Raw genomic sequence first — 11,633 nt, forward strand, 5'->3', positions numbered from 1 at the left:
TTATTTCCTACATTTACTGTTATCTCTTGGTTCGATGGACCAGGCTACCATATTCTTCGATTGAGTTACTAAATAAAATGATAAAAAAAAAGTTAATAAAATCGTTGAATATATGTACAGTATATATTTCATTCTTTTGTTTTTCCATTGTACTTTTCAGGGGGGTGGAGCAGTGTTTCCACATGTGTGACAGAGTGGTCATCTACTTCTTCATCGCTGCCTCCTACACACCTTGGTGAGGTTAAAGCCAGCAAGCTTTTGACTAGAAACTGTGAGCATGAAATGGAAAGACTTCCCCCTGTGTTTGAACCTTTTTCTAGGTTAAACCTGCGTGAACTGGGCCCTATGGCTGCACATATGCGCTGGTTTGTGTGGTTCATGGCTGCCGCTGGAACCGTCTACGTCTTTAAATACCATGAAAAGTAAGTTTGATTCACTTATTACTTTATATATTACTACTGCAAGATGAGTAGCCAAGTGGAACTTGCAGAGGTGTGGACTCGAGTCTCATGACTTGGACTCGAGTCAGACTCGAGTCATCAATTTGATGACTTTAGACTCGACTTGACAAAATGTAAAGAGACTTGCAACTCGACTTGGACTTTAACGTCAACGACCCGTGACTTCACTTGGACTCGAGCCCTTTGACTCGACAAGACTTGATACTTTCTCCAAAACCCAAAGGGATCTGTGTAAATATATTATTATTTTGTTTAAAAGGACTCGAAACAGAAACGGCAGGACTTGGGACTTGACTTGACACTTTTTAGTCTTGACTGAGACTTGACTCGGACTTGAGTGCAGAGACTTAGTAGTGCTGTGTATAATATAATAAGAGGGCTTACAGTGACTTGTTGCTGGTGATGAAGTAGAACAATAAGTAAATCAGGACTAGTAGATTATGGGCAATAACAAAAAAAAATGTAACTACTGTATTTCCTGGACTATGAGTCACTCATGAATATAAATCGCACCAGCATAAAAATGCATAACGAAGAAGAAAAACACATACAGGTCGCTGCGGAGTACAAGTTGCACCAGCAAAAGGATGAGGATGGAAAAAAAAGTGTTACTTACAGGAGTAGCAAATACTGGGACACAAGCCTAGAGTGCCCTCTAGTGGCTGTCAGTGAGAATAACAAAAATGTACATTTTTAGTGGTACAGGAGAAGCAGATACTGGTACACAAAACCTAGAGTGCCCTCTAGCGGTTGTCAGAGTGAAAATGACATGTGAAATTATATATTTTAATATATAAATCTCACTTGATTTAGTCGCAAACTCAGCCAAAGGATGAAAAAAATGTGCGACTTATAGCCCGGGAAATACAATATATTTCAGTGGTGTGTAGTAGTGACCGTGTCATGTACAAATGAATGAATTCACATTTATTCATGCATGTATTTGTCTTTCTCCAGATACAAACTGGTTGAGCTGGCCTTTTATTTGACGATGGGGTTTTTCCCTGCATCAGTCGTGACATCTATGGTAATTTTCTTTACGAAAACAAAGTTCACCTTGCAAGTGATGTCGTTTGTCCTGCTCTCACCTCTTGTGGTTGTCCATTAGACGACATGACCTTAGTAAATTTGTCTCGTACATTCTGTACGGTTATTTACCATTTAGTCCCAGTATGTGGATAGTCTCACCTTAGTCCATAAGTAAAGCAGAGGAGATCCAGTATGTACTGTATGTACAACAAAACATTTGTAAAGTGCCATATTTTTCTTTGAAACCCAGGTTCTTGAAGTTCAGACTTCATTTGTAAAGTGCCATATTTTTCTTCGAAACCCAGGTTCTTGAAGTTCAGACTTTTTAAACAACTGGTTTTGTATGTGGTTATTATTAATGTTTTTTCCAAAATCTTTACTGATCTCAAGGTTTTTGATGGTGCACTTGTGCAAGTGTTCTTTTGGATAAACGGTTAAATAGTCAATATACACTGCTCAAAAAAAAAAAAAAATTGAAGGAACACTTTGAAAAAAAACATCAGATCTCAATGTAAACAAAAATATGTGGATACCTAGATAGAGATTTGGACAGGGCAATAGGCCCTTAGTGAGCAAGTGGCACTTAACTTCCTTCCAACCATCAGTTGATATCAGAATCGGAAATTAAGTGTTTGGACAATCCTCTTGTTTTCTCTCGTTTCCCCAGAATAACACTGACGGGCTTCAGGAACTGGCCTGCGGCGGCCTCATCTACTGCCTGGGTGTCTTTTTCTTTAAGAGCGATGGTGTCATTCCTTTTGCTCATGCCATCTGGCACGTGTTTGTGGCCCTGGCGGCCGCTGTGCACTACTACGCCATCTGGAAATACCTCTACAAGACTCCCAGCAGCCTTCTCGCATCCTGACCGAAAGGAGGATGAGAAGAACAAGCGGAAGGAGTCTGATACACACAGACATCGACTGCCGACAGAAGCTGAAATGTTTACAATTCCGGATCAAGTATTACATTTTAAAAAATGGCGGGCACTTTCCTATCCGAGGTGAACTGGTCATCGCTTGAGGTTGGATTCTGGTTTTGTAGGGACGGGAATGATGGACATTTGACACTTAACTCAGACTCTTGATTTAGATTATTCCTCAGGAAACCTACACTTTTTGTTGATGGTATTTGTCGCCCCCTGCTGACGGCTGGGCCTAATTTCACCCCTGCGTTTCAGTATGTTCGTCAGAGACGGCTGAGGAAGGTGAAGGCTGAGCCCTTTGATGAAGATGACTTAGAAGAAATGGAATTGTGAACCAGTGTTTGTAATGCTCAAATTGTTCACATGTGAATGAATCTTAATTTATTCGTAATCTTAGTCTTGTACATTTGCAGTGATTCTTGCTTTGCACCACTAGAACTTTCTTTTTTTTTGTTTTTTTCCGATTGCTTCGTGTTATGTCACAGGTCCATGAAATGATCATTTTTTTTCATGTACAGCAAAAGGACTGCGGCAAATACGTTTTGTTTTTTTTAAATGTAACGGCTGCTTGCTGACAGATTTCTTGAACCACTTTTTTGTATTTTTTTTTTTATATATATAAATTTGTGATGTATCAATGTGCATGCCTTTGCAGACAAAATCTGCGTTCCATTTTTTTTGTCAATGGATAATGGTGCTGCAAAAAATCAAACAATTCTGACAAGAAAAAAATTCTGACAAGAAAAAAAAACATTAAAAATGTATCTCTGAATGGTTTGGGTGTCACTTATTTGCATATAACACTCCATGACCCCAAGGTCCACTACTGAAGATGTCTTGAAATAAGATATTTTAAGAAATGTATACGAAACATTTAACATTACATCAGAGAAATTACACCTGAGGAAAAATTAGAAAACAGTCAAAATACAAGTGTTAATCTAACGATTACATCAGAGAAATTACATCTGAGGAAAAACATTAGAAAACACAGTCAAAATACAAGTGTTAATCTAACTCTTAAAGAGTTTTAAATGAACATTTGTCGCGATTGACTCCGCAGAAACTTGGCGACCTTTTTTCGCACTATGCGCCTCAGCATCCGCTGACCCCGCTCCGTCAGTTTACGTAGCCTGGAATTGCTGTCGTTCCCAAACACTTCTGTGTTGACGGTTGACTGTGGAATATTTAGGAAGCGAGGAAATTTCACGACAGTACACACAAATGTTTGTAAAAACAGTCTGCACGCCCAGGTGCTTGATTTGATACAAAAGTGAATACTTTTGGCAATATATTTGTGTATATTAGGTATATATATATATAGTAAAGGAAAGACAAAAAAAAAAAACTAAAAAAAAAAAAATGGTATTTTTCTTTTAGTCTGACATCTACACACATCTTACAGAAAGAAAGGATTTGAACAGCACGCATCAAAGAATCAATGTGTCCATTCTGTGACAACCTCGTCAACAAAAACCTTCCGTACACTCTACCAAGTTATCAGCTCCATCTTTTTTTTTTAGATTGTAGATGTCAAATTAGGATAAATCCAAAAAGAATGTATTTATTTATATATATATATCTTTAATTCATTTAAAAGCCCTTCAGTGCAGATCTGGACCTTTCAGAGTGAAGGCACTTGATCTGACTCAACTCAACTTCAGGGTGAGGTAGTGACGTCACTGGACTGTTCATTGTTTTAGTCTTTTTTTATGTCTGTATTTATAATATAGCTATACAATTAAAAACAGGCTACTCAAATTCAATGTCCACTCTGTTCCTGTCTTCTCTTTTCTACGTATAAACACTGGTTACACCAGGCATGGGCAAACGTTTTGACTCGTGGGCCACAACTGTCCTAAAATTGAACGGGGAGGGGGGGTCACGAGCAGATAGATGGACAGATGATATGTAAAAGTCCTGCATAAAGGCTAAAATGCTTTTATCATTTTCTACACCATCTATTGGGAAAACGTGGGTACTGCAGGGGAAAAGCAGAAGTATAATAACAATATAAATCTTCTTAGTTTGCCCATGCCCGGGTTCCACTAACAAGCATTGCAGAAAAGACAAGAAGACGAATTTAAATGAAATCCTGTCGGGTTTTTTGAGCACAGTTAGATTGGTGTTTCATTCAGTAGAATAATAACAGTAAGTATCGTGTTCATTTTGACGACAGGAGATATGCGGTGTAACCTAAAAAAAAATTTCGGGGAAAATAACGCTGCATATATCTGTAATGCTTGTATCGGAATAGGAAATTAAGTGTTTGGACAATATCAGCAAAAAAGCTCTCCCTAACAGGAAGTCCAATACTTATTGGAATTTGGCGAGTACTTTGGGACACCATCCACATTTCAGAAATCTCCTACATTCATCCAGCTGTCCTTCAAAATACAAGAGGTAGAGTTAGAAAGACACGCAAAGAGCGAAAGAAAGACAGCTCTTAAAGTAATAAACACATGTCTGTCATGTTAGGTTAGCAAAAGACAAACATAACAAGACAAGCCATGCAGTAAATCCGAAGACAGAAAGTAAATAACATTAATAGCGCTAACAGAGTTATCAACAGGGTATTTATGTTCAACAAGTAATAAGACCTAATTCCTCAAGAGACCGGCCATTTTAACTTTTTGTTTACTTTACATTGTAATGTTTGCGGTCTAAATATAATTCAAACTAAGGATCACACAGTAACGTTATTTTTAACGTTATTTAAGTATGAATGCGCTCTTTAACCAGGACAATCTCATTTATATTTTTACTTTTAAGATCTTTTATTTTATTACCTTCTTCCCCAATCGACATCATCAATATCTTTGAACGGCGATTACTCTCCTAGCGCGCTAATTGCGTTCCAAGACCCACCGCGAAAAGGTAAAAATTGTGAAGTAGAAGGCGAGATAGTTACAGTATGTTTACCGTTTACGAACCTCCCCCACACTGTTCAACAGTCGAACAACAGCGCCCCCTGTCTCCAACTCAGGTCATTACCTCCATTAAGGTAATTTTTTTTTTTTTTGTATTTTTTTCTTGTATTACCCCAAATATACTGTATGTGTTGCAAACTGTCTTTTTGTTCATTTATATACTGTTTTTCCCTTTTTAGGCTAGCATATTATTATTTTTAATGAAAATATTGGAAATCTTAAAAAAAATTGTTTTTACCGTAAAATATCGGGAGATAGCGAAAATGTCCTGTTGCTTAACAGTACTTTTCAATCTTACTTTCAGTGAGGATAACAGTTGTTGAGTACAACATTTTCTGTGGGACCGCAGCTTAAGCAAAGTGCAGCAAATGTCACAAAACATTCTCAATGGTTTGATCCATCCAAGAGGGTAAGCTTAAACAAATAGATCAAGATTGTGAGATACGCGTTAGTGCAGAGGTCGACCAAGGTCTTTGTGGTAAACGGAGAGACAGGAGAAGCAGAGTGGTTAGTGATTATAGTTGGGCGGAGAAGAGTTATTGCTCACTGTCCGGGGTGGGAAAAAGGAGGAAATAAAGCAGAATGCACAGAGGTATACTGTATATTAAGAAGTTAGAATTTGGAGACATGGAGTTTTGATGTGGGACAAAAGGGCGGGACGCAGATGAGACAACGGTGTCTCTGATCTGGAGAGTATCATCCAATGACTGAGAACTACTACTGAGACTGACCAACACCTGACCAACAACGAATTCTCTACACAATTTTTTTTCTTTTTTGAGAACCTGATTAAGGCGCCCCCTGGTGGCTATATGCAAGTCGATCCATCAAATATCTAAATAAAAGTAATAATAGAATCTCATTTTTTTTATATAATATGAAGCCTTGAGATAGCCCAGTGTAACCAGCACCATGCCAATTAATTTAAAAAAAAACACGATCCACACAGGGACATGATGATCATAATAATAAAGAAGAGTTGAACCGAGCAACCGCTAGATGAATAAACTGTTTAACCGAACCAAAAAAAAAAAAAAAAAAAAAAAAAAAAACGACAAAAGTTTGTCACATTTTGCACAAATATTCCTTACATCCAAAAACTCCAAACCTGATTATACCCTTGGGTAAATATACGGTATATATATAGCAACCGTATTTATCTATGTGTTCATATATATGTATATATATATAAATATATATTTTTGAAAGAAAAATAAAATATAGCTTATGAGTAATGACAGTAGCAGAATTACAAAGGAAAAGGAGAGTGTTTAGGGGAGGGGGAGGAAGTGCCACCGAAACATTTAGTTGTCCTTCAAACTTAGACGCATATAAAATACAAAAAACAACATAAAATAGTAAGGATAGTTATTATTACCAGGTATGGGGGATCTGTGCGGTGTGTGAATAGGGGCAAGAGGAGGGTGTAGTACGGGGCATGGGGGGGGGGTGTACTCCTCACAGGGGCCCATGTCGGGCCTCGTATTTTGCCATAACGTTTTTGCAGCGGCCAAGCTCCTTCCTCAAGTCCGCCACCTCCAAACGCAGCGCCGCGTTCTCTTTCTCCAGGAAGGAGGCGCGAATGGCAATCTGGTTCTCCTTCAGCCTGCGAGCGTCCCGTGAGCGCTTTGCAGCAACGTTGTTCTTTCTGCGCCGTGCCCAGTACCTGTCATCCTGTAGAAACAGATTTCAGCCAATCACCAAAGGGCGAAAACTGCCTTAAAGGGAAGTGACCAGACAATTTCATACCAATAAAATCGATTATAATGGGGTTTTTTTCCCCCCCATTGACCCTCACCCAAATCCCAAATCCTCTCTCTCCCTCACCTTCAGGTCTTCAGGAATAAAGACCTTCCGGGCTTTTTTGATCATGGGCTGTGGCTTTAGTTCATCTGCAGTGAATTTCCGTTTTCTGGGATCAAACATTTCCTGTCCAGGGACGCTGGAAAGAGCCAAGTCAGCTGGGTCTGGTTCATAGGTCAATGGCACATGAATGGTCTCTGGGTCAATGGGGCTGGGTGTGTCCCGGGCTGAAAGAAAAGTTGCGAAAGAAGACATTTTCTTTGTTTTACTTTCATACATTTAGTGTAGCGTATTTTCCCAACTATGTCTCCCCGGAAAATAAGTCGCACCAGCCAAAAAATGCATAATGAAGAAGAAAAAAAAAACATACTGTATATAAGTCCCATCAGGCAGCTAGAGTGCCCTCTAGTGGCGGTCAGTGTGAAAATAACCAACATGTACATTTCCAGTGGTACAGGAGTAGCAGATACTGGTACACTAGCCTAGAGTGCCCTCTAGTGGCTGTCAGTGTGAAAATAACAGTAATAGGAAATTATATATTTTTAATATATAGGTCGCACCTGAGTATAAGTCGCAACCCAGTCAAAGGATGGAAAAAAATTGCAACTTATAGTCCGGAAAATATGGTATCTGTTTCCATGGTACACAATTTCAATCTGTCTCAACAAATCCAATGAACTGAGCCTAACCCTCCCACAAAAAACACTGACTTATTCCTACACACTTGTGACTATGTGAATGACAGTCACAATATATTTTAATATATATAGGTCGCACCCGAGTATAAGTCGCAAACCCAACCAAAGGATGACGAAAAGTGTGAAAATGTGATAGTCACAGCTGATCAGAAGGTAAGAAATAAATGATATACAAAATACATTTTATATGAAAAATAACCTATGACTAAACTAGGGATGGCTCAATCTGATACTCAGGATCAGTATCAGTCCAATGTTGGTCAAACTTTCAAATGATACCTAAGCCTGGATGCTCGACTCAACTTTGTGCGACATGCTGTAAACAGGGATGCGGCTGAAGGCAAAAAGAAGGTATTGGATCGATATTGGTATCGGCAGATATTCCAAGCTGCAGCGCCACTATCAGACTTTAAAAAATTGTATCCAGTCATCCTTAGCAAATATATCCATCCATCCATCCATCCATCACACAAGTGCACGTCAGCTGATTGTCCATGACCGCTGCAGTGAAACATTTAGCCACTGGAAAGCCATTGGATCAAACAGTTCTCTACACTACAATTTCCCCGATGGTTTTTATTATTGATGCATGGATGCATTGGATGAACATCGTATATGTGTTGGATGACAAAAAAATGAACTAGGAAATCTGACACTTTCTCTTTTTGTAACAACCGTATTTTCCGGACTATAAGTCGCTCTGGAGTATAGGTCGCACCAGCCAAAAAAAAATGCAAAAAAGTGTGACTTGTAGTCCGGAAAATACGGTAATTTAATTTATAATTGAAGCTACGTACAGACGAGAGTGGGTGAGAGCAGTTGAGATAGCTAGCTAGATAATTCATGTCAAAGTAGCTGTCACTTTTCAACGTATAGTTTAACTTCTCTTTATTTTCGTTTTAGATCTCAAGATTGTCAAAGTGAAACCAGAATTAAGAGAAATAAAAAAAAGACAAAAATATGAAACAAAAGTGCCTTAAATTAGTCCAAAAATAAATAAATAAGTGAAACGGTGACAAAAATGTGACTACAGGGTTAACTAAGAAGATAAGATAAAGCCCGAAAATAGTTAGCTAAAGGACCGAAATACCAAACAATATTCATTTTTAACCATGTTATTTAGCCTTTTGCGATGCTACACTCAAAGCAAAACATGGATATTGTCCAGCGATATTTGCAAAAAAAAAAAAGTATTCTAATGTCAATTAAACAAACAAACAAGTAAATATCCTTGCGGAATGTTCAAATACGTTTAAGGGGGATTCGATGCAGTAAATGTATCTGGATGTTTAATACAGATGAAAAAAAAATCCAAAATGTTGTTAGTGATAACACTTGTTGCCACTACAGTTTGTTTGCATCTCAGTTGGAAAAAAACATGGTGTGCATGTGAGGAAAAGCACACCCGTGTCCATGTGAACTCAGCTGGGTACAGCCTGTGCTCCGGTCTTGACTCCCGGTAGTGTCTGAGCTGAGCCCAGCAACGGGGAGGGAAAAGAGCAAGACCAGATGGAAGGAAGAGCGCAGCAAGTGTCGAAGGGCGGAGAAAGAGGAAACAGAAGGTGAAAGAGGAAGGAGGGGCCGACTCCTGGCGTGACAAAGCCTGCTATTAAAGCACAAGCTACACACAGCTCAGACATGTGTCTGTCACATGGCCGTGATCCCCCCCCTCCCCCCGTGTTCACATGCAATGTGGAAAAAAAACAAAACAAACCGGATGCACACATAGAGACACGCACACAAACACACACACTACTAGTCAGACGACTACTAGTAAGAGCGCTGGTCAAGATAAACTGTGATTCTGCCCATACTGTATGGGACTTTGTCATATCTCCACTGATACATTTTATTTTTATCTTTGCGCAATTTGGGTTCACACCAAAAAGCAGAGGCTGGAAAACTCTTGTAACGCCTTATATCGCACCGCTTGGTCATTTTTAGACCAAAACCTCATTTGCTTGTCGCGGCCCTAAATGCTCAGCAGCGTAATTGGCGTGGAGAAGAGAAAAAAAGAAAGAAAAAAAAAACACGCAGAAGTCTCACAATTTAGCACCTCCTTGCTAACTTTAACTTTATTCTTTTTTTTATTCCGGACTTGATAAAAAAATCTGACACTTTCTCATTTTGTAATAACTCTATTTTCCGGACTATAAGTCGCTCTGGAGTATAAGTCGCACCAGGCAAAAAAAATGCAAAAAAGTGTGACTTGTAGTAACTTCTCTTATTTCGTTTTAGATCTCACACTGACACCATTATGAGCAAAATGCATTAGCACCTCCTTGCTAACTTTAACTCATACCTATTTTTTTTTTTTTTATTCCGGTCTTGATAAAACGTAGCAGTGATGTCGGTGTCCCAAACATGGCGATGATAAGGTTGTCTGCCACGCTTCACAAACTTCTCTACCTACTTTTAAGAAGGTGACATCAGGGTAAACCTCGCAGATTGGGTGTTGCGGATCGATTCCTCAAAACATCTAAAACACTCTTTTGCATCATCCTCTTTATCGCGTCACTTTCGAAGCTCCCTTCGAATCGCACTTTCGCACACCTAAATCGCTAGCTATCATGCCATTTACTACACAGTCCGTGCCTATCAGTTTCGGTGCCCCCATTAGAGGCAAAGTCAATAAATTCAAATATGAACTTGTCTGCTTACACTTAAGGCCGGTTGTTTGTGCGTTAATATTTGTGTTAAAATCGAGGCTTTTAGTGAGTCTTGCAGCTCTGTATAATCACAGTCGTTTTAGTCACTGCTTTTAGCATCTCCTGCAAAGAATTAAAGATGTAGAAAATAAAGGTGTCAGATTGATATCAGTACAGCAGATATACTCCGAGTTGCAGAGAGTTGTACGCTAGTTTTGATGATCAAATTAACACGAACAATGTTCATGAAATGAAAAGTTAAACAAACAGAGGAAGACACTTCAAACAACAACTCTGGTCAATGGACCGCTGGTTGGCGTGTACAGTCATTACAGAATATTGGGTTGCTAAATTTGCACATGTTTATGGGTATTCAAAATTGACTAACAAGCCCGACACCCATACCGGTATTTATTTTGTTGCATATTTGTGCATCTTTTCCCCACTAAGTCGGCTTGGAAAAAAGAAAACAAAATGCATCAAAGATGTGTTACTAATAAGTGCTTTTCTTCCAACAACTTTTTGGTGTCTTGTATATCTCTTTGTGTTTCCAAATATTTGACTTCGGGAGCACTTATTCTCCTCGAAAAAAAGAAAAAAAAATGACAGTGAGAGCCCTGCCATTGTAAGCATTTCGAAACTTGTCTTACAGATACAGATAGATTGGCCACAGGGTTGTCAAAATGTTGGGGAAAAACCTGCTCTTTAAAGGTGACAAAGCACTGACAATGGCTGAATTCTTAACTCCTTTTCAAGAGCCATGTTCGGAACGACCGGTTTCTGTGGTATGGTAATGAACAACTGCATGTACATTACCATACCTAGCCTACCGAGGAGGATAGACCTGAGTACGGCTTCACGTAACCATGGCAAAACGGTGGAACAGGTTAGAGAGAAATGACCACTGTTATAACATTATACCTCTCTTTGCACTCTTACAAAGTTGAGGTTAAAAATTTGGGGGTGGGGGGGAGTTCAGTACTGGGTGGACGTAGAATTTTTGGGTGAAATAATAATGCAAATAACCTTGTACCAGTGTTAGGTGGGTCGGATTAGAAAATCCAGACAGCCGTATCTGGCCCGCAGGATGCAGTTTGCCCACGTCTGCTGAAAACCAACTAACATGAATTTTAGACGCCAAA

General features: G+C 39.1%; 2 protein-coding genes and 1 long non-coding RNA gene across 3 annotated transcripts in view; 2 read left to right on the top strand and 1 right to left on the bottom strand.

Moving 5' to 3' along the window:
- mmd (monocyte to macrophage differentiation-associated) overlaps positions 1-3,180 on the top strand; it is an 8,911-nt gene extending 5,731 nt beyond the window's left edge. The window contains exons 4-7 of the mRNA XM_025064738.1: positions 73-235; positions 321-422; positions 1,419-1,488; positions 2,158-3,180. Of these exons, the coding sequence (XP_024920506.1) occupies positions 73-235; positions 321-422; positions 1,419-1,488; positions 2,158-2,355 (533 nt within the window). The 3' untranslated portion in view covers positions 2,356-3,180. The remainder of the gene's footprint in view (positions 1-72; positions 236-320; positions 423-1,418; positions 1,489-2,157) is intronic.
- Positions 1,501-1,963, top strand: LOC112488444 (uncharacterized). Its single transcript, XR_003052500.1, has 2 exons — positions 1,501-1,740; positions 1,796-1,963. It is a non-coding gene; the product is annotated as an uncharacterized LOC112488444 (long non-coding RNA).
- A 2,289-nt stretch (positions 3,181-5,469) lies between the features above and the next one.
- The window catches only part of hlfa (HLF transcription factor, PAR bZIP family member a), a 9,448-nt gene continuing 3,284 nt past the window's right edge, over positions 5,470-11,633 (bottom strand). The window contains exons 3-4 of the mRNA XM_008329163.3: positions 7,170-7,372; positions 5,470-7,016 (exon numbers count right to left, since the gene is read on the bottom strand). Coding sequence (XP_008327385.1) covers positions 6,801-7,016; positions 7,170-7,372 — 419 coding nt within the window. The 3' untranslated portion in view covers positions 5,470-6,800. The remainder of the gene's footprint in view (positions 7,017-7,169; positions 7,373-11,633) is intronic.

This window comes from Cynoglossus semilaevis, chromosome 17 (assembly GCF_000523025.1).
Source record: "Cynoglossus semilaevis isolate Cse_v1.0 chromosome 17, Cse_v1.0, whole genome shotgun sequence".
Classification (NCBI taxonomy): Eukaryota; Metazoa; Chordata; class Actinopteri; order Pleuronectiformes; family Cynoglossidae; genus Cynoglossus; species Cynoglossus semilaevis.